The sequence below is a fragment of the Barbatula barbatula genome (genome assembly GCF_947034865.1).
Source record: "Barbatula barbatula genome assembly, chromosome: 2".
NCBI classification, from domain to species: Eukaryota; Metazoa; Chordata; class Actinopteri; order Cypriniformes; family Nemacheilidae; genus Barbatula; species Barbatula barbatula.
In genome coordinates, this window is record NC_136767.1 from 21267315 (window position 1) to 21290400 (window position 23086).

General features: G+C 37.5%; 3 protein-coding genes across 4 annotated transcripts; 1 reads left to right on the top strand and 2 right to left on the bottom strand.

Moving 5' to 3' along the window:
- Positions 1-7736: 7736 nt before the first annotated feature.
- htra4 (HtrA serine peptidase 4) lies at positions 7737-15961 on the top strand (the record flags this gene model as incomplete). The annotated part of the gene is made up of 9 exons (XM_079472966.1): positions 7737-8157; positions 10310-10409; positions 11681-11885; positions 13227-13421; positions 13876-13908; positions 14581-14695; positions 14777-14834; positions 15034-15129; positions 15796-15961. 9 exons carry the CDS (start codon positions 7737-7739, stop codon positions 15959-15961), a joined length of 1389 nt encoding a protein of 462 aa, XP_079329092.1.
- Positions 15962-16380: 419 nt separating this feature from the next.
- Positions 16381-18780, bottom strand: tm2d2 (TM2 domain containing 2). Its single transcript, XM_079484251.1, has 4 exons — positions 18227-18780; positions 18029-18116; positions 17625-17740; positions 16381-17297 (listed from the first exon to the last, which is right to left on the bottom strand). Exons 1-4 carry the CDS (start codon positions 18493-18495, stop codon positions 17084-17086), a joined length of 687 nt encoding a protein of 228 aa, XP_079340377.1. The 5' UTR covers positions 18496-18780; the 3' UTR covers positions 16381-17083.
- An 875-nt stretch (positions 18781-19655) lies between these two features.
- tbx3b (T-box transcription factor 3b) lies at positions 19656-22503 on the bottom strand (the record flags this gene model as incomplete). Of its 2 annotated transcripts, XM_079487992.1 has the most annotated exons (8): positions 19656-19964; positions 20157-20692; positions 20853-20968; positions 21066-21142; positions 21361-21507; positions 21656-21685; positions 21775-22042; positions 22205-22269. In XM_079487992.1, 8 exons carry the CDS (start codon positions 22225-22227, stop codon positions 19659-19661), a joined length of 1503 nt encoding a protein of 500 aa, XP_079344118.1. In that variant the 3' UTR covers positions 19656-19658. The 2 variants fall into 2 exon arrangements, with proteins under 2 accessions (XP_079344118.1, XP_079344117.1); XM_079487991.1 differs by lacking the exon at positions 21656-21685 and having other exon boundaries at positions 22205-22503.
- Positions 22504-23086: the final 583 nt, after the last annotated feature.

Consider the following 23086-nt stretch of genomic DNA (forward strand, 5'->3'; position numbering starts at 1 on the left):
TGGACAGTGGAGGGTAATCTGTCCTTTGGATGGTCCTTAAAAGGCCAGTCAATACAGCATAACCTGGGAATAACTGTCAGCACCCTGCAAACGAATGGTATTGAGAAAGATCTGCAGGATTAAATAAGTGCCTTCAGACAGTGTGCAGTTTTGCTGAGCATCTGTAATGAGGTGTATCAAAAATCCCAATCAAGTGCATGTACATGAAGAACATTTTGATCTTGAACAATAACAGCAGCATGAACAAAGAGTAAAAAATATGATTTTGAAATATTAGTTCAGGCCAATAATGTGTGGGTGGTGTCAATGATTAAAAATTCATAAGAATTACACAAGGCCAATTAAAGTAAGGTTTTCTTTGATTGAAAATGTTGATTCTTCATGAAGATCACACACAACTTAAGGTTGCCTTAGTAACAATATGTGCTAACAAATGTAATCGAAACGTTTTCAATAAATAGATAAAAATACTCATTGCTTAAACTTATTTCTTTGAAGGATCTACTGACAGAAATATAACGACATAAAGCGTAAATAGTCTTGAGAGGTGTATAAAAACCTTACAAAATGAAGAGTTGTGATTTTGAGTTGAGTTGTTTTTACAGTAGCCCTAAATGGATAAACTACAGATCACTTTCATATGTTATCTCTTTTGGCAAAGAAGCGAAAACCTGATGATACCTGTCAGTCATAAAGCCTCTTAGGCAAAGAAAGTGCACAATTGCACATTTAGGAAAGTTTACGAACCTCAAGCAAAGCTATATAGTGGCCTCTCAAGGAATTAAAATCAGAGGGCAAAAAAACGACATGCCACAACAACATATCATTTGCAAAATTGACCACATAAACAAGCCGAGAGAAAGGTAATGACGGAGCGATGGTGTGCCGTCTATTTCCGTCCAATAAAAAAATGCCATTTGAGAATCTAGGAATTCTCTATGACTTAGCTATGGATTACCGGCTTCAAAACAAACAATACCCTTTAGGTTGTTCTGTGACAAGAAAATATATCTAGGGGTTGCCAAGGATTCACCTGAGAAGATTCACAAGCAAACGCTATTGATCCTCCAGCCTGATTTGTGCCTGATATAATTTCCTCCATCAAGAGTCCCTGAAGCAAATCAAGAGTTGCCAGACTACATTAAAGCAGGAACATTTTGATTAGAAAAGAAATAAACGTTTAAGAGGACAGCAATTACATTTTGATGGAAAGTGTTATAGCCTCACATCCTGGGAATTGAAAGGCACGACGGCTTCAGACAAACATGCTATTTGTTATGTCTAAACAAACCCAATGCCCAGGGCAGCTGTTTCATAATAAAACCGAGAAAGATGAAGTTGTGTTTTTTTCGTGGTTGATCAGGGAAGTCCAAATTCTTGTTCAGAATTACTGTTCAGTTAATACGGAAATTGAGCTCCTAATGAAAACAAGGACTTTATCATGGCATGTACATTTCTATGTTGCAAAATTAAAGCGAGTTTACCCAAAAAACCCTTATCAACCCTTCACTGCCTATCCATTAAATATCGTATTGACTTTAAAGTTATTTTAATCACTTATAAAGCCTTAAAGGGTTTAGCCCCTACCTACATAACAGAGCTTCACGCTCTCGAAGACCTCAAAACTCCGGACATTTGATAACCTGGAAAAACTAAATCCACCAAAGGGGGCTTTCTCATAAGTAAGTAGCACCTAAACTCTGGAAAAGCCTTTCCGACACTATTCGGGGGTCAGACACACTCCCCCAAATGTAATCCAGATTAAAGACACATCTTTTCAGCCAAGCATTCACTTAATGCAAAATATGCTAAATAAACCACCTGGAGACTGCATCTATTAGATATTATTAACTAGAATAATCTTGTCTTTGGCCCCGCCCCTCTCATTTCCTTGTCTGCTTCCCGCCTGTGTCTCATTATCCACACCTGTCCATTGTTATCTCCTTTGTTAGTCTCCCTATTTAATGCCCTAATGTCTATTGCCCTGTGCTGGTTTGTTGACGTAAGATTGTTCTTAGTTTCCCAGCTCGTTGTGCATGTGTTCCTTACCTCGTGTTTGCCTCAATTTACCTTCCCCTTGCCTACCCTTATCGTATTTGTTTGACGTTGTGTCGAGTTTGCAGTTAGTTTATTTTTGCCCCCTGTGGGAAGTGTTTTGTTTCTAGTTTGTGTTTTTGTTATCGTTTTCCCTTTGTGGGTCTTTTTGTTTCGGATTTTATATCAAATTCTTATTAACCCCTTCACCGCTGCTTGCATCTGGGTTCTTCCACTCCGTTTCCTGACACCATGCACTCACTGTGCTGTGTTTTACCTTTTGTTGTGTTTTTCAGTTTTTATCATTTTGCCCTGTGGACAAAATTTTGCTTTGAAACAATGCCCACAATAAAAAGCGCTAAATAAATAAAATTGAATTATTAGTGTGAAATTTTAGCATGCAAATGAAGGGGAAAGCTTCGGCCCTACAAATCGGCGGCACATATCGGCTGACCTCGTCCTCTAAACATCGGCACCGGTTATAGAAAAACCCATATCGGTCAAAACAGCTAGTCTAAATGCCTTTTTAAAATCTCTCTCAACCAAAAATCTAAATAGTTCAAAACGAAACCAGTGCCAGAAAAAGTCCTCTTTTTTTTCATTCGTCTATACTAGATATAGAGATCTTTGCATCCTTCACTTCATTAAATATTAAAGCCGAAACACACCAAACAACAACTAGTATTCTGTGCAGTGTTCTCTTCTAGTGCAGAGCAGATCACAAAGAAAACCACACAACCTATGACATGACAGATCAAAGCATCACTGTAGAATAAAAATAAGATCAATGCAATGGATAGTTCATCCAAAAGGAAAATTCTTTCATCATGTCAAGCTCAACATGCTCATCCAATGACATTATATAGTTTTTCCAACCCACAACGTTATATATCCAACTTCAGTGCATCCCATTGTCTTGCCTTGAGCATTGCTTTATGCACAGTATATACAATTTATGATATAACTTCTACCCTATAAAATCCTTGCTTGGATGGTCTAATATACTTAGCCCACATGCTGATTAAATGCCATACGAATTTGATTAAACAATCCAAGGCAGAAGGAAAGACATATGATGACTTTAAGATGCCAGTATCAAACTACCAGACTAAACCTGGCAAAAACCAACACAATTTGGCTTATCAGTCTAATTAACCTATCCTGAGCGAGCCACCAACTCTAAATCACTTCCCATCTGTCAGCGCTATGAAAGTGTCATCTCTGCCCCCCAACCCATTTCAGCTGACGGGCCAGCAATCAGTCTGATTCATGAACTGAACTGTTTTTGACTGTCGCTTTCGCATATTAATCCTACCACGCTGAAACCAAATATAACGTGCAAACCCATTAGCATGATACACTTCTGTTCATGCTCTACTGTTGGTTTTGTGGCTTTATGAAGAAAGATGAATAATAAAGCATTTGTGGTGGCTCAAAGTTGATAAAACTACAAATGGGTGAAAGTTTTCCTTAGTGACAAGAGCCTGAGACTTTGTGAGAACGCTGTGGTGGAGAGGTGTCCCGCAAGCGTCTCAGGTGATCTGATCACAAATTAACAGTCGCTTGCTAAACGCTCTATATCCAGTTTGCACCTGTATTTAGAACTGCCCACTTGAGATCGGATCATCCAAGATTTATGTTATTACCACATTAAAAAATATCTATGAGGCTACAATCACCTTCTAAAAAGTGAGGGATCTTAACGTCCCCAGGAACTGGAAGTTGCTTATTTCCGTTTTTTGAATTTCTAATGAGAAAAATTGTGGCTGCATTTTGAAATGGATGCACAAGCCATCTGAGTCATTAAAGTTGGAAAGTCATTACAGGAAGGAACTGCATTTTGCACACACATTTTTAAAAGTGAATAACCAACATTGATAAACTATTTAGAATAAACGCTGCAATTTCATGATAGAAAAATTATTTCACAGGGACTTTAATGTGTCTAAATGTGTCTAGCAGCTTAACTTCATACATGCCAATAACTATTTGTGAAGAGTTGGCTCATACTGTATATTGCCGCTGTCGTTCTGAAACCTTTTATCTCCATATGTTGCGAAGAAAATACACAGCAATTAAACACGAGCTGCACTTCTTTACCGAGCATAAAAAATAAGGCAGCACTTTCTGGTACTTTAATTACTCTCAGTAAAGGTGAATGTCATCTCTGATATCTATGGTGCTAAAAAAATGATTTGTTAAATCACTAAGGATGACACTGTTAGAGATTTAAGATAGCACTCCTTCAGTTATAAATGACTGGCCTTTACATTCTCAGGTTCCGTTGATATTGCACAGGGAAAGTGGGACATCCTTGTCCTTTTTAAAAACATTCAATGATGCCACATGTTATCAAGCAATTACAGGTGAAGAGCATGTTTGTTAACCATCTACGACAAAGACCGGGAACATTATCATTGTTAATTATCACTTTATAGTTGCAATATTGTGTCAGTTATATGAAAATTCTTTAACCTTTGGACATGACCAGGTTTATTAGCTGTGAGTTACGTAACTATTCTATACCAAACAGAATGAAAGAAAATACATTCAGTGTGACTCTTTAGAGCTTGTAAATCGACGTCACGCCGCGTTGAATGTTGCGCCATCTTGGCAGGATGGTTTCTTCAATGCAGTGTTTTGGTTTTCTTGTTTGATCAGGAAATATAACTATGGTAGGTTGGTCATGCTGTGTTGAAAACTGCTATTGCATAACACAAGAGTGGTTCAGGAAATGCCCATGGTTCTGTCGATTTCTCCATATATCAAACAAAACAAATAACGTTACATATCAAAACAATAATAGCAGTGGAGTAGCCTATTATCCTCTAAAGATGGTGGCACCACTGCAACATGCAAAATAGGGTGTGACGACAGCTTTACAAATTCTTTTCCTAGAGCGAAAGTGTCCCTTTTTCAGGGATTTTTTATAAATGAATATATGTGGAATAATTATGGATTATATTGGTGGAGTGTCATCTGTGAGGATAATCCTATTGGATTAATGCCTTAAACCCACTACAAAAATAATTGTGTAATTGTTTTAATGTAAAAAGCTAATGGCTAAAAATGGTATATTAATAAAAACCATTAAAATTTCTGTGGTGGTTTCTGGTTTTTTTTCAACAGGGTATGAACAAGGCTATTTGAGAGTCACACCTGTTGGTAAAACTGTTGACAATAATTATCAAAGCGCTAATTCTTTCCTACTGATAGTGTATCATCGTGTGCACCTTATAGAGCCAAAAGAGAAACGATGTAATGTATTGCATGCTGACACTTAAAATGCGTCTAGTTAGTCCACTGAGGGGCCACTGAAAAAAAACATATTGATAAAGGTAAACAAAGCAGCAGTCTTTTTGATTAACATACTGTAGGGCAAAGCAGAACTCATCCCACCATAATTGTTATATTTGTAAATGGAGTAAAGACCACCACTGCCCCCTATTGGTGCAATCACAGCAAAGAGAACTACAATTGAGAAGTGCAGCGATGACACTGCTAATGATGTGTTCATCCCCAGAGGACATTTTGGTTGCTCAGAGGTTGATCTCTTATCGTTTAGACGACTTAATGGCTTTCTCAGTTGTCTTATTTAAGTATCAACTTTGTCTCAGACTCAGATGTCTGAAAATAAAAATGTGTATAAATGAAACAACTTTTGGCATATAGCCATAAAATTAATATGATTCTATTTAGTTTACAGCAAAATAACAATTGTTTAAACATTTGTAAAATATAAAAAATTTCTGTATTTTCTGATGTAATTGTGCAAAGGGGATGGTGGTCTTGGCTAATGATCGGAGGATCTTCACAGACAAGCAAGCAATAGTCATGTTGTTCGAGGCACTTTAATTGTTCTAAGAAAATCACATCAAAGACAGAAAAACGTGAACCAGAAAAGCTTTTTTCAACGAGTTTCTAACTTTTAAAACTAGGCCACGTCTAGTTAAAAAATGGACCCAGGGCTTTTTCACAGTCACTCTAACAGGCTTGTGTATTATGAGTATTCCATTTGAAATACAATGATTTACACGAAAACAGAAGAATGAGCAAAATTACTGTCTGTCAGACTTTTGATTAAGTGACTTGTCAGTCAGTCTGTCAATATAATGGGCATATTGAAAGCAATTCACACAAATTTTGCAAGTGCCAAGGAAAGCTGCAGTATAATAGCTCTCAACGTGAAAAGATGTTTAAAAAATATTATGTATAAACTTTAATGTCAACCTGGCATGCACTGTAAAACTGACCTGGTTTATTCTTATTACACATAGCAAAAAAAGGGCAATAAAGGTCATGAAATCGTGTTTGTGAAATATCTCAAATCTAATAGCTTATGTATTTGAGAAATTTTAATGCAGAGTATAAACAGCACTGTAGCCACAAAGCATTTTGGCTAAGTCCTTTAAAAGGTCAATTTCTCAATATGAGCGTCTATGCATATTTCTCTTCATTAGCCCCATACACAAAACTATTCTAGTCACACATAAGTTGGATGGTTCAATTTACACACAGTATAACACAATTTAGTAGAAACCGTTTATTTATTTGTTCAACCCTTGTGCTTGTTTCATTTATAGCATATAGTTCTTGCTCTGGATTTTGTCATATTTTTCATGCAACTATCAGAACTGTAACACTAACATGTAAAAGGATTTTTTTAATAAAATCTTAGCATTGTTTAGTGTATGATTATGTATGATTCATGTTCAGCAGGATAGTCCCTGTCTCTTTGATGGAGATGTTTTTCCTTGTAACTGTCAGTGTTCATGTTCATAATTCTTTTGAAGTATAAAACTCTTTCCACATCACATTTTGACATTCACTTCAAGTCAGCAAAATTCACGCAACCTCACTTGGTGGAGCAAGAGCGAGGCAAGAAAAATGCTGCCGTGCAGGCAAGATCAGAAGCAACATGATGTTGCTGCTCTAAGCTACAACAACCTCCTATAATTTACAGAGCAGTTGTTTAGATGTCAACAGCAGCTACGCTATGTGAGCACAGCAAACTTAAAGAATGCTGAAAGCGATTTTTCATAAAGAAAATACCCTTTTCAGACTGATTAAATTCTTAAATAAGAACAGATGTTCATTGGAATTCTGTATGTATATATGTACAACAGTGGGGATTTCTTTAAGACTGCACAGGTAGCTCGATTACCACCATAATATCCATTTTTTGATTTGCGTTTGTTCATTCATTCAAAGGTCGAAAATGACCTTCCCCTCTTTGAAACACCAGCAGCCATCACTACTTTACAATCATTACTGTCAAATGCAGATTATAAACAATCAATCTGCAAAAGGAAAGCATTTATAAAAGTGTCAAAGACAGGATATTATTTATATGATGAACTTTCATGTTTTCAGTTCATTCTGAAGCTCACAGAGAGGTGAGTGTTAAACTCCTCCCTACATTATTCTCCTGAGAACCCCAAACTATTCCTATACCATCTGCATTCCAACAGATTCTGCTGTCCCTTAAACATGCAGAGGATTACCTACCTACCCGGTATTAAATTTGACATTTTAGCAATATGCAAATATTTGTGGGATTAAATTGGACAATTTAAAACCCATTGGGAGATGCCAAAGAGGACATGTGAACTTCTCAAAGCTTAACATTTGACTAAGTGCATCTAATGTTTACTCAAAAGACATTTGCACTTTTTTGAACTTCTACAAGATAATTTTTCACCATGTGGAAATTGTTGGCCTATCTATTTATGGCCTTTGCAGTGCAAGCGCGTAATCTGTTGAAGAGACAGGCAATATGCCCAGATGTGTGCGATCTATCGCGCTGCCCGTCGGCTCTGGAGTCTTGTTATTTCGGCGAGGTGAAGGAAGGCTGCGGCTGCTGCACGGTTTGCGCAGCGGGAGAGGGAGATACTTGCGGGAAGCGTGAACACGGAGTTTGCGGTCACGGGATGACCTGTGAACATCCACTGGGAAGGCGCGCCGCAGAGCGCGGAACCTGCGTTTGCGACTCGCACGAGCCGGTGTGCGGCAGCGACGGCAGAACTTATCCCAGTATCTGTCGACTGAAAGCGGAGAACAAACGCGCTAAACTGAGCGGCACACCCGCTGTCATCTTAATCCAAAGAGGGCCCTGCGAGACTGGTGAGAAAATAATCGCTAAGGGGGCTTGGGTACCTACACGGCCAACCTGACAGAAGTTAATCACAAGTGTACTTTTTTGTATTATTATTATTATTATTATCCAATGTCCCCAAGAGTTTTAATTGCTGAAGAATTTTAGCAATGATACAACTTTCATAAAAAAATTAATAAAGGCTTAATATCAAATAAATTAAGCAGTTTGCGAGGATGTGTGCGTGACGCAATTTGCCGTGTTATTATATTCTTAACAAAATTGGCGTTAAATACGAAATATGTACATCTAATATTAATATGAACTAGAATATTGAACTACTTCATACAACTAGCATTACCAAACCGCATTCTGCATGACACATTTATATACGTAGCCTTCTATGATAGGATAAATATCCCTATAAATCACACGATAGTTTTGATCAATAATGAAATGGTTAAACGTTTAAAAGTCTGTCAATGGGCATGATGCAAAAGACTAAGTACAACTCGAGTCTGGAGCTTCGTGCAAATTTCAAGCAAAGCCCCTCATAAAAAAGTAAAAAGAGGCATTTATGTGATAATGGATTTATGGCACCAGCTGCAAACCTTTGCAGTAAGAGTTGCGCAGCATTTCAAATGTTTTCAACGTCAAGAGAACTTTGCATACATTTCAATAGATCATAATTACATGTTGCAGGAGCAGAGTTTGGCTCAAATACTTGTTGTAACAAGCCAAGTCATGGAGCAAATGTATGGGTGTTATTATGGAATAGTATTGCCTCAATAAGTAAAGATGCACACCTGCCAACAATAAACTGTTGCATTCTGTATAATAGATCTGTATCGTAGTCTGTTGATATCTCTGGCACAATTTTCGTCATCGCTCAAGTCAATTGGGTATCAGATAAGCATTCTCATTCTTCAGTCTGTCAAATGGTCTCCATAGCGCTTGAACAAATGGCCCTGCTCAGCTTGACTATTTGTATTGTTTTCTATAATTGCTGGTGGTGTTAGCTGAGCGTTGATCAATATAAATGTGTGATTTCTGCACAACCGCACAATCATATCAACACCACAATCATTCCAGTTGATATGAGAACAGTGAGATAAAATGACTACATGACTACACTGTGAGTGTTGAATCAGATTCTCCAGAACAATTAAATAAAAAAATATTTCAAGATTTAAAGGTATTTCGGGGATGTTGTTTGAAGTATAAAAAAAAGCTAATAAATGTTCCATGATAATAAATCATAGAAATTGGAAGGTGCGCTCCAGTACATATCTGAAGTAATTGTTGATTAAACTTTTATAAACTATAAAAAAGATGCTTTGTTTCTGTGATGTACAATAACACTGCTTTTATACACATATGTTCTCTGGCATCTCACCCAGAGAATCTAAAAGATTTAGTTTTGACCGATATGCCCTGGGATATATGATATTGTATATGAAAATCATGTGCCATGTTTTGTGAACTACAGTATGTGCCGTGCCAAATTCAAGGATCCTCAAATGAATGGAAAACATTATGTCACATTCAGTTCTGAAAGTGATTTTGAGCTAGTAGTTGAATAATACTGAATTACGTATCATTCATATTTAAAAGACTACTTAGAAAAATTAGAAAGAGGATGGATTAATGAGTCCAATAATTTATCATAACCACAGGTTTTATTTGTTTACCTGTTGTGTTTAGCCCAGACAAGCTTGTACATGTCTTTCTCTCAGAGGAGCACATCTGCTGACAGCTGCCACAGACCTAAAGATAAGCGTCTAAACTCAATTTATATGCAGACACTATGTGTGACTGACAGGTTTTCCCCCTGTGCATTCAGATAGCAGGGTGAAGCGAGGAGCTCCACAGTTTCACAGTGTTTGATGTACAACTGAACAAGAGCTATCTTATGACATTATAGCTATGCATTGCAAGGCTAAACTTCGATGTACATGAATCTGAGTTTACGTATGTTTTCAGCATGAGTATTCTTTTTAACAAAATTAATCTATTGATTTACTTAAAAAATTTTGCAGGGTTTTTTGTGAACTAAAAATGGAAAGTTCTAAAGTTGATGTTACAGCTGATCTGATGTATCTATGCATGTTTGTAATACAAATTGTCAGCTAATGTACCTTACAGTTGTGCCATTTCCATATGTTCTGTTTGCTCCAATAGGTTCTCGGAATCCGAACAGCATGCGGTACAAATTTAACTTCATCGCAGATGTGGTGGATAAGATTGCCCCTGCTGTGGTTCATCTAGAACTATTCCGAAGGTTAGGACAGATGGTGGTGACTGTTTAGTAGATGCTGAGACTGACTGGTTAATTGCTGGGTATTCTTAGCTCAGAATGAATGCTTCAGAAGGGATTAAATTGTACAAAGGCAGAGGTCCCAAAATAAGTGTAAAAATTGCTGTGTGTCAAATGTCTGGCTCAGCTTTGAATGACATGGCAACTGTTGGTGTGCAGAGCAGGGTCTGGGAGGGTTAGAGGGCAAGATTTTCCTTGAGCCCCTCCAAAAATGACCAGCTGACAATGAAACAAAATAATGTATACTATTTATAGTTATCTATTAAATAATAATGTCTATTTAATTACATAAAATGTTTAAATTATGCATGCAACAAACTATATAAATATTACTAAAACAAAGTGCTGCAGTCCCGCCATCCAGTGCATGTTGCTTTAGTAAGAATAGAATAGAATAGAATAGAATAGAATAGAATAGAATAGAATAGAATAGAATAGAATAGAATAGAATAGAATAGAATAGAATAGAATAGAATTCTGACAACCAAATTTTTATTGCTCAGCTGAACAAACAACTTTTTACCTCTTTACATACATACATTAAACATACACAACTGCTATAGACTGTTGCCTAAATGAACATCTACATATGCCTATTTATACTGTATGTCTATAACAGATATAGACGAGTACATGTTTCATAAACAATATATGTTAATGTTAATATATCAGCCAATATTCAATTAAAAAAGGGCAGGAAATGCAGTAAATTTGTGCTCCGTATATAAAAATTGTTGAGAAACATCACTAGTTTGATGTTCAATATTAATAGTCAATATATGGATTCATAACGTTCCAAAAGTTAAAGGAGAAGTCCTTCTTGCACTTATGCTTTTTGTTGTCCTTATGTTGTCCAAGTGCTTCCATTGTTTACCTCATTTGTAAGTCGCTTTAGATAAAAGCATCGTTTTGACATGACTAAATGTCAATGTGTTTACTGCCCCCCATTCACTTGCATTGGTTACAATAGAAGTAAATGGTGGGCTGTGCTGTTCCGTTACCAACATTTGTCCAAATATCTTCTTTTGTGTTCTGCAGAAGAAAGTCATACAGGTTTGAAACGACAAGAGGGCGTGTAAATGATAACAGAATCTTTGAGGGTGAACTACTCCTTCATGTAATCTTCAGAATTGTATTCGCAGATATCACTCTGATAATCGACAAGTGTATCGGTGGAGACATTTTGTATCGGTGCATATAAACTGCAACACTTTTTTTGTTGTTGTTCCTTCCAGACTCCCATATTCCGACCAAGAGGTTGCTGTGTCTAGTGGTTCAGGGTTCATAGTGTCAGAGGATGGCTGGATCATCACCAATGCACATGTACTCTCCAACAAGCAACTTATCAAAGTGGAGCTGAACAGTGGGATGCTCTGTGATGCCACTATCAAAGATGTGGATAAAAAATCAGACATCGCTCTCATTAAGATTGACTCAGATGTGAGTAAACCAAGATAATCCAAAACATAGTTGCAGTATAGAGTTCAAACATCTAACATCTTTTATGTTAAAAAACCCTGTATTTTCCATATACCGTGCATGTTTGTATCTCCTCTTTGCCCCGCCTCTCGGAAATGCGCAGATTTTTTACAAAGCTCATTGCTCTGAAAAGCAAGGTGTGCTATGATTGGCCTTGCATAGTGATGAATTGCGTTAGAATACTGCAAACGTGTGACGAAAATGTAACGCCTCTTACCCTATTTGGAACATCAGGCTGCAAAGCAATTGTACTGACAGGTACGCCCACCTTATCTTTTGTTCCGACACTTTAATTTTTGCAATTTTATGTGTCTAAAACATGCATGGGCAACTTATAACACACCAAAGACACAGATAAAATATGTATTCGCGCCATATGACCCCTTTAAAGAACCTTTGACTTTAAAGAACTCTTTTCTAGTTTTTGACTCAGATCCATGTGGACATCATAACCAACTAGATTAGGTTCTGTTCTTGACATGGTTAATTTTTGCTCTGCAGAAAATTGGTCCTATTCATACATATTCCTGGTTTCTGCTATTTTCTGCTATATATTCAAGCGTGACCACATCCCGGATAACAGGTCAATTTGGAAATGACTGCCTGCTATTGTAAACAAAGCCTGCACATAGCCCTGAAATGCAGATATAAACACAAAACAGCTCAACCGGTAAAAATTGCCCTTACACACTGATTTAGAACCACCCGACTCCTAAGACTGCCTGTACCAACAGCCTTTGATCAGGAGTGTATACATCCACTGCCAACTCCAATAACAGCTCGCCATAACCCAGACGATAGCAACAGCATGTAGCCCAATGATTGGTAATCACTTTAATTCAATACCACACTGTGTATGGGAAGGAAAGAAGAGGAAAGATGGGGGCAAAGTGCTGGCAGATGGCAGATGGCAGATCTGTTATTCTGCAGTGCTCAGGCCCCCAGCAGTAGCCTGCAGAGTCAAGGTTGGGACAGAGAAAGGCGTCTTGCTCTAGGAACACTGGTAATCAAGCCTGGTCCATTAGCCTGAAGCCATAAAAAAGCACCCTACTGAGCACAGACAGGCTGGGGCAGGCTCGGGCTCAGACTGGCTGCTGGCTTCAAACTTTTTACGCTCTTTTGAGGGGGCAACAGAGCACAGTTACTGAAGATACTAAGTTGTTTTCCTGTCCAGAGACGGTCATATATCCTCCACAGAGGATAAGACACAGACATTTTTTTATTATTATAATTATCAAGCTGGCTAATACATACGTATATAAGAAATTAAGTATCATATTTTTTCTTTCAATATTTTTACAGACTCCCCTACCTGTGCTTTTACTCGGCCGTTCATCAGACCTGAGGCCAGGGGAGTTTGTGGTGGCTGTGGGAAGCCCATTTTCCCTTCAAAACACAGTTACAACGGGTATCATCAGCACGACCCACAGAGGAGGCCATGAACTCGGCCTGCAGAACTCAGATATGGACTATATCCAGACAGATGCCATTATCAATGTAAACACACTATTTTCTATACAACCTATGCAATTGAGTGCTGCTTAAATAAGTAAATTAAAGGGAAAGTTCACTTAAAAATGAAAAGTCTGTGATCATTTACATACCTCAGTTTAAACCTGTATGACTTACTTTCTTTTGCAGAACACAAATGATGATATTTTGAAGAATGTTGGTAGCCGAACAATGGCAATACCCAACTACCCATTCACTTCTTTTATACACAAATAAAAGAATAAAATAAAATAAAAACTACAGACACAAGCCCAATGTACTGTAAGTCAATGGGTACAGCTTTATTTCGGTTAGCAACATTCTTCAAAATATCTTCTTTTGTGTTCTGCAGAAGAAAGTAAGTCATACAGGTTTAAATGACATGAGGGTGGGTTATTAATGACGGAAATTGTATTTTGGGATAGAAATATCCCATAATAAGAAAATGTTTTGCTTACAGTACGGAAACTCAGGAGGACCCCTTGTTAACTTGGTAAGAACTATTCTCTTTTATTTGGTTGAAGACATCTTGTGTATTTCTATTTAAGCAAAACAAAAATAGCTCTCAAGGTTATAACTTGTTTTTATTGGTTTTACATTCAATGTTGGTTTTCATGGATTCTCATTGTGCAGCCTTTGCTGTTTTAACGTCTACTTCGATCTGGATATGTAGTATAGCCCGACAAATAACATGCAGTGGTTTATAATATTATATTGATCTTCATAACAGAAATCACAACACGTGCCCTTGAAACGCTTCAGGCTCGACTGTGCATGTGGCTTTGCAATAAAAATATTTCCATTTATATTGCACAATGGGAACTTGTGAATTTTTTTATGTATCGCACACTATAAAATATTTCGAATGGAACAATGGATGAGTGGCATGATGTAAGCCAAAGCACTAAAGCAAACCAAACAGTCTTTTCTTAGTTTAAATCTAGCTTTACTTATTCGCAATTACTTAAACGCAGTATCCTTTTGTTTTCCTAATTCAAGATTTTTCCTCTTGTTTAAATAATGACCTCACACTATATGCAATATTCTCCATTAATGAACAATTAATTCTGTAAACCCGATGACCACTGTCCCCTGTGTGTCTCAAGGTAGCTGTTCGTTCATTACAGTGCATTTCAATGTTGTGCTCCCTCTTTGCGGTTTGAAGGACGGAGATGTCATCGGCATAAATACATTGAAGGTTACGCCAGGCATATCATTTGCCATCCCCTCAGACCGCATTCGCCAGTTCTTCGCAGACTCCTACGACAGACAAATGAAAGGTTTGCCAACTTTTTCATAAGAGTTGAAGGTACTTGTTTTATCTTGGTTGAAGTAGTGGTTTTCTTACACTTTGATTTTAGGGAGAACGCTGAGTAAAAAGAGATATATGGGAGTGCGAATGCTTCAACTTTCAGCTGGGTAAGTTTCTTTTTATCTTTGATGAAGATGTCAAGTTATCTTTTGGGTGCTTTTTGAAGTTGTGTTTCTGGTATCTGCTTTTATAAGTATTCATGCAACAGGACTTCTGTGATTTGAAATAAAAAACGACTTTCATTTGTGATATTGCCATCATGTGTTCATATGTTAAAGACATTTAAGTATTCATTTTTTTCATCAGTTTGATTAGGGATCTCAGAGAGAGGGAGAGCAGCTTCCCAGATGTGAGCTCAGGGGTCTACGTGTATGAGGTTATTCCGGGGACAGCTGCATATAGGTAATGGAATATGCCTGCACCTTCTGCTTAGCCACGGCGGGACCTCTCTCTCTCTTCACTTATCTGGGCCCAGAGGCCACTCTCATACCATCATGACCTTCAATCAAATCAGGATTTATGTCCCCTACTGCTATACCACAGGGGTTTTTGCATTTTTGCCCAATGAATACGCTACACTTTTCCAGTAACAACTATCCTATAAAACATGACATACCCCCTGTGGTATTGTGTTGGATAGGTAACACTTTACAGTATGGTTGTATTTGTTAACATTGGTTCATGCGTTATTGAAGATGAACTAACAATGATCAATACTTGTATCGCATTTATTGGACTTTTTATGTTAATTTCAGCATTTACACATTTGTAAATGTACAGTTAACTAACATGAACAATTGTATTGGCATTAACTAATGTTAACAAAGTTACTGTTAACAAAAACAGTATTACTCATTATTTAGCGTTTACCAAATGCCTCCACCAACCCTCTTTGCTTCTTAAGATCACAAAAGAAGATACACTTCTCAAAACGGCAGATTGCCTGAACTTAAATTTAACATTAAAGTCTGATTAGCCAATGCATGTTATAGACTATGAACCCAACTCCATGAATTGTACAGCATGGAATAATAACAAAGAGCAACAATGTTTAACTTTGTTTTGTAGTGCTGGTCTGCTAAGCCATGACGTGATAATCAGCATTAATGGACAAGCGATTCATTCTACAGAAGATGTGAGTCAGGCTGTACAGTCAGGTGAAAGTCTGTCGCTAGTGGTGCGGCGCGCCCACGAAGAAATCACACTAACAGTGGTTCCCGGTGAAGTGGACTGAGAAGCCGGCAGATTTGCTCTGATCAGCCATTAGCATACATTTATTGAAAAGTATATTACTGTATCAAATATTCTTATACTGTTGTTGAGCGCCATGTTAACTTGATTTGATAGAACTGCATCATATAAGCTACAAAAATCTTTCCATTTTATCTGCAAGATAAGCAGGTCATGTTTTATGTTTGCAGTTGCATTCCGTAAAACTTATGATTAAATAAAGCATTGATTTGTAAATGTTCATAATATTCATATATAATAACTTCTAAAAAAAGCTTTTTTGAATAGGAGGCTTGAAGTACACAATATAATTTAGAATTCAAATTCAAGTTGATCATCAGTTGCATGTTCAACATGCAAGCCACATTTTTTTAGAAGCACCAAGTCCTTTGTGTGCCTGCATCAACGCAAAAATGTCTTATTGAACTATGACTTTATTATAAAGCAATGAACTTGAATGTTTTGCAACACCCCAGAGTGCCCCTTTCTTTCAGTAGACCCTATGTTCTCCAACAAATAATCGGAACAAGAGACACACACAATGCAAAGAACATTTTATAAAAATGAACTTTCAACACAGGGTTTTACCTATTTGTGGGGTATACTGCTTTTGTGATAAAAGCCACGGGAATGCTGCTGAGGGTAGGAATGCATGTTTAAGACAATCTTTTAACTATCAACATATTCTGTGCAAGCTGCTTCACAACATCTGTCCCTTGACAACCCTTTGTAGGTTTTCATCTTAAACAACATAGCTTCATCTGCTTTTGCACAGTATGCAATACATCCCTGACACTTGGTAATTTAGAGCATCATATAGTGACAGGATGCACTTCGAAACAACACCGCACAACAATAAAGAAAAGTGTCTTATAGTGCATTTTGAAAAGATTACATTATTTATCCTTAATTACTTTAATATTCATTTATTGAGAATTTTGACATTTATTTACAGCACTTCTTCACATGAAGACTTTACAAATAATAAAAAAAGCAGTATTTAACAAATGATGCAAATAAGGCCCATGTAAACCCACATGCAGACAGTGTATTCTACTGAACATTTTGGTTTTCAATTAGTTCAGGTGAGCACAAGATATGGCGGATGCAGCTACTTTAACCACAGTCAGTAGAAGGTGCACCAGTTGCTGCTGTCACTAGGAGTCAATCCTCCTGTTATCAGGAGAATGAGATCCACAAACCACCAGATACCAAGTCCACCCAGGGTAAGCAGCTTTCCTACTGCAGTCCCAGTGTGTCCGAGACAGAATCGATCGACCCCGAAACATCCCAAGAAAAATGAGTACAGTAGAGTGGTGATGAAGTAGTGTCCTGTGTATCTTAAATATCAGAGACAATGATGTTTTTAACACAAATGAGGCTTTCCATAAGAAAAGGGACTATAACTAATATACACAAGTTAGTATTCAGTACACAGAAGGAAGTATTCGGTCAGAGTACAGATGATTATAAACTAATATGACTATTCTTATGTTCATTACATTTTAAGATTTAACAGCATCTACATCAGGCACATAGAGATGGATGCTGCTGGCCCACTGACTGGGCTTCCAAGTACTTGACTGACCTCTTGTGGATCAAAATGTTAATACAAATCATTACGTTGTAAATCACAGGTCACAATGCCCGTCATCACATTTACTTACTTGATACAAGGTTCATTGCCTCGGAGAAACTCTTTAGGTCCAGCACACTCTATCCCATCCAATGCGGCGCATAACACCTGGGTATGGTTCACGTCTTTGTACGCCTGACCTCCAAACTACAAGCAGATTTGTACTGTTAAAATTATTCATTCATTTGAATAACTATTATTAATATTTGTAATATTGTCGTCCACCCTTTGCGTAAAATTTCCAAAATGTTCTCTTTGCATTTTATAAACCAAAATCTTGAGGTCTCACCCTGGGATGATTATCAAACTCAATTCTGGGCTTTTATTGCCCGTAAATTCTCCGTTAATTCTTCCATCAAAATAATTTTAAATAAAGTTTTTGTTTTGTGGTTAAATCAATTATCCTGGGACAATAATATTTTGTTTTCTACGTGCCTTCACACATCCGTAGCCCAGTTCCTGAAAAGCTGTGGAATTTCCGCCGTGGTCAACTGGATCTTGACAGATGATGAATTCCTCTGGTCTAAATGATAAAAATACCACGATTTAGCTTAAAACATCACACACGATCAGAGTCCAATAAGTCGATTTACACTAAGATGCATACTTGAGCAAATTGGGAGTTTTACTTACAGATATCGACAAAGGACAACTGGTGATGGAGGGTTGTATTCATACTGCTCCGTATGATTTGATGTATCGGTAGGTATAACGCTCTCCGTCACGTTTTCTTCGGGTTGTTCGCTGAAAACAACAACAGGTTTGCTGGTCGTTACAGTGTTTACGGGTGGCTCGGTTGAGTTTTGAGAATGAATCCCATCCAAGCATTGTAAAAGCAGCACTGTCAGAAGCAATACGAATTGTCCGCATAATAAAATGCAATTGACTGAAATATGTGGCATGATCGCAATGTTTTGCGATTTCGCCACAGCGGTTAGCTTGAACGGCTAACGATCCAGCAATTGAACGAGATGGCTGCTACCTAGCGCTGCTTTCGCCAGCAACATCGGTAAATGATAGTTGACATATTACTTGCGATTTTTACATGAAAATGTAAGTTATTTGACGCATTTTAGTCGCCATACTATTTTGTTTACGACACGCACAGCCTTAAAGTTGAGCTTTCAGTATTCTGTTGAAGTGGCGCCTAATGATGACATCACAGTCACTTGGACGAAGCGTCACGTATAGACATAACCGCTGCTAACTGCATGTTTTCTATCACTTCAGATAAAAACTTCTGAAACAGCAAAATACGTATCGTCACGGATTATATGGAGAAATAATATATATATATATATTAAAATGATAAAAGTACTTTGCAGATACCATTTATATCTAGGCGCATGTGGCAGAAACGATTTAAATTCGACTTAACTTTATTGTAGAACCTTATTATTAGTGCCGCCTGGCAATTGTATTAATATATTATTTGCGACAATTTCTCTTTTATTTACATTATGTCATGTGTTCTGTCAGTGCATCTTATGGAATAATGCCAATGCAATGTCATGTATTGTAACTATAATAACCATTGTCATAATCAATCTAGTTGGATACAATGATAAATGTAATCAGAAAATATGTATAAAAGCCATATATTGGTAGTTATGCGTAGTTAAACCGAACTGGATTTGCTGTCCAGGCGCACATGAGTCGTCAACCCAACATGAGGGTAAATCTCTCGTGGTAAGTTAATTATGATATTATTATAATATCTTTAAAACTAATATTTATAGTCATATATATACATCAAAATTAAATAATCTAAATTTACTTCTACTTTTTATATGAATTCATACTTTATAATTTATATAAAACCTGAAATTTAGAAATAAATGGAAAACAAAGACAATGTTAGTTGCTCTGCAACACTCCATTTTATGCATTGTTCACAACTTTACACAGCAGATTAAGACATATAAATAAATAAGATATATTAACTTTAATTCATATCTTCATCTTATACAAAGCAAATACTCAGCCTATAATACAGTAAGTATCATGACAGCTTAATTAATTTTTTACATGTTAAATTTGGTAATATAGCTGTATAGAGACATGTCTAAACATCCTGAGACAGTTTGTTATGATCATGATCAAGTTTTGATCTAATCACAGATCCATAAGTTGTAGTACCAACATGCTCATTTGTATTAGTTTCACATTTAGATATTAATACTGAGGCTTGTGACATTTTTCTTCCATGCACCCACACTGGTAGAGGCGAAGGTCTGAATTGGGGTCGGCAGCTCAGATTGAGGAAATGAGGGTGGTGAACTTGGTAAGCCACCACAGAGGAGGTGGCAGTAGGTGTGATGTAATTTTGTGGATAGGACAAAATTCTTCCATGTGCAGAAACAAGTACACCCTGTGAAAGACACAGCAGACACAATTACTTTTTTATATGAATGTTTAATATTAACACGTTAATCAAAACTCGTTTTATTTTGCACTGATGCCACAAAGTTCACATACAAAAGTAATTTCTAAGATTAAGTTTGGGGTCTTGATAATCTATTATAATGCCAAGTAGCAGGCATTCCTTTGGAAAGGGACCTACCTGAGGGGTTGTTCTGTGTTGAAAGCTAACTGGTGAATCTGGCATACCAATAAATCCTTGTTTTGAGGATGAAACAGCAGATATGTAACCTTGAGCTTCGTCATTTAAACCTCTAAACGACCAAGAACCAGTTGCTTCCGTTGTCAAAAGTGGTAGGGTTCCAACACAGTTAACCTGAGACAAATTTGACAAGAAATGTGGTGGCATACGCAGAGAATTCGTTATTCCAGGTGCATAGGGCCTGTAATAATGCCGAGCGTTCAGACCCTTCGGTGAAACATCAGTCACATCAACCGCAAACTTGTGTTCTTGGTTTATTTTTTTATTGAAAGGTTCAGTGCCCTCCACACCATGTTTTTCATTGCGGTTGACTTCTGTGTTTCTCGTTTTTTGTGTCTCCTCCTTTGATTCATTCTTTGGCTTCTGCATGGTGGAAGATATTTCTCTGGAGATTTGGTAATCCTGTGAAAATCGCTTCTCATCTCCATTGATAGCCTTCTCATCTACATATCCATCAATGTCACTGTCATTCATATCTGCAACAACAGAAAAGCAACACTGGGCTTAATACTAAAAATAGGAAGAAAACAGATGATGCAAACACATACTATTAATAATAATACCTTAAAATAGTTAAATGTGTATTTTACACAAACATGTATTATCATCCAATAGACACGGATTCGCACTAAACACCTGTTGAAGTTGATGTGACGACATTTGCTTCTTGAATTAAATAATTTGATGAACTTTGGACGTCTGTGGACACATGGGCTTTTTTCGCTTCCCCTTCTTCACACCTTTGATGTTTCCTAAGCATCGAAAATACTAATGTTAATTCTTAAAAAATTATTATATTCAGACCTGATATAAAAAAATATGAGGGAGGCAAAAATAATAGTTTCTGACCTTTTTTCACGTCTTCCATTTCCAGTATCCCGGAATCCTTTGGCAAACGGATTATTATCGATTTTCAGCTGAGTTATCTGTGTATTTTAATTAACGCAATGTTACACGCACACATTCATTAAAATTTGAAAACAGTGTTTAGGTTTAGGCTATAAACTTGCACATTCTAAGATTAAACGTGAAGTTCAGAAATCAGAAACGTTCCTATTTTTTCTATCAGTCATTTCCCCAACTTTTTCCATTATGATGTGGCCAATGTAACATGTCAATTGTGTAAATAAATACATTCGCTCACCTTCTCGTTTTGGTATGCTGTGACAGCGATGAATTCTGTCTCAGGAAACACGTAAGTTTTAAATGTACTGTAAGGAAGTTTGAGGATGTCGTTGGCTCGGACTACATGAAACCTCGGCTGATATTTGTGCATGGAGTTCAAAATGGTCTGCAGAAAAGTAATAATAAATACATAATTAAAAACCAATAGAATAATTATTTTAAAATGACAAATATTGACAGTAACATTTTCCTTATAATATGCGTTACATAGGCTAACCTCTAAAAATTTTAAGAAATAGGGAATAATACGCTACCTGTTGAATGTTGCCTGGCCTATGCCCATCCTACATTTATCGATTACAAAAGCTTAAATTTAAGGCACGGCATGTCGACTATAAATCAAAAATAAAATCTACAATGTTAAACTACTTACAAATCCATGTTTGTCAGATATATTGTTTGTCAGTTTAAGTTTATGAAAGGTCACAGATTTTGACATCCATTGCTCCCCAGTAGCAGGACTGTCTGGATGGATGTACATTCGTTTTGGCATTTCTGGGTCGGCTTTTCCAGCCACCATCCATCGGGAGTTATGAAACTTGTATCTGTAGTCGTCAGCTGTGACTATATCCATGAGCAGGATGTACCTCGCCTTCCTGTCAAAGCCGCTGCAGCGCACTTTAAATGGTGGAAACATTCGCCTCAACGAAGAAAAAAAGATAAGTTCAAAGTCAACCACAGAATACACAGTGCCAGCTCAAGGAATAAAAAAATACCAAGCACATTTAATTTGAATGCGTAAAAGCGCGTTTTCATGGGTGCGCTATGACGCGTCTTTGAGTGTCAGTTTGTAGCTTTCTTACCTTCCCGACTTTGTTATGACCATCTCTGTGCCGCTTTTGTGAAACTGCCCCCACAGATCCTTGCCTTCCAGCTGAACCACGGGGTCATCCTCGGGTGCCACATCGGTATCGCGCGTCTCCACAGGAAGGTGAGCGGGAGACGCGGCTGCTTCTTTAAATGCAAAACGAACGGAGTTGTGAAGCACGTTCGCAAACGGCTGTTTCCCGTATCCAGAAGAAACGAATCGAGACTGCTGTCCAAACACGGGGCCAGTTGTGAAATCGGAGGGACTGGCCGGTAAAAAGTGGTGAAAAGCCATTCTGTCAACTTGCGCAGCCGTCTGTGAAGTTACTTTACAGTGCCATCAGTAGTCACTTCATTCCCACTGCGTAGGTAAAAACTCCTCTCTGAAGCCTTCGGCATTCACGCCTGTATGTTGACAGGCTAAATCATACTACTTTTAGCGTGTAAGAAGTACATCTGGGTAGATGTTGCTACTTGACCCCATGCACGGCACTTAGACATTTTAATTTCTAACAGAGTCACTCATTTTAATTATTGTATATCTTTGTCCCGTTGGATAACTGCAGCAGAAAAAAATGGGTTTTGTTTGTCTCGTGCGCAAAAAAAGAAGCCTGAGAACTTTAAGCTGTAGGTACTGTGGGCTGGCTGAAATCCCACTCAGCGTGATGGTTTGTGGTCGGCACGCGTCAGCTTACTCTTTGAAGTCGGTTTCCGATTGGCTCCGTGGACACACCTAAACCAATTGTATTTCATATGGGCGTGGTCAATCGATTATGTCAAAGAAACAACTGCAGCGAACGGATTCGATACAAATGGAGCATCTGTCCAGATTTAAGTGTTGCTCGTGCAAGTAAAGTGAAGAAAGAACAGACACGATT

Coding starts and splice junctions, on each gene's coding strand:
- tm2d2 (XM_079484251.1), bottom strand. CDS start 18,495: ATGCCACATATTTCAGTCAATTGCATTTTATTATGCGGACAATTCGTA. Junction 18,117..18,226: donor GTTGTCCTTTGTCGATATCT/GTAAGTAAAACT, acceptor TTTATCATTTAG/ACCAGAGGAATTCATCATCT. Junction 17,298..17,624: donor GGCAATGAACCTTGTATCAA/GTAAGTAAATGT, acceptor CTGATATTTAAG/ATACACAGGACACTACTTCA.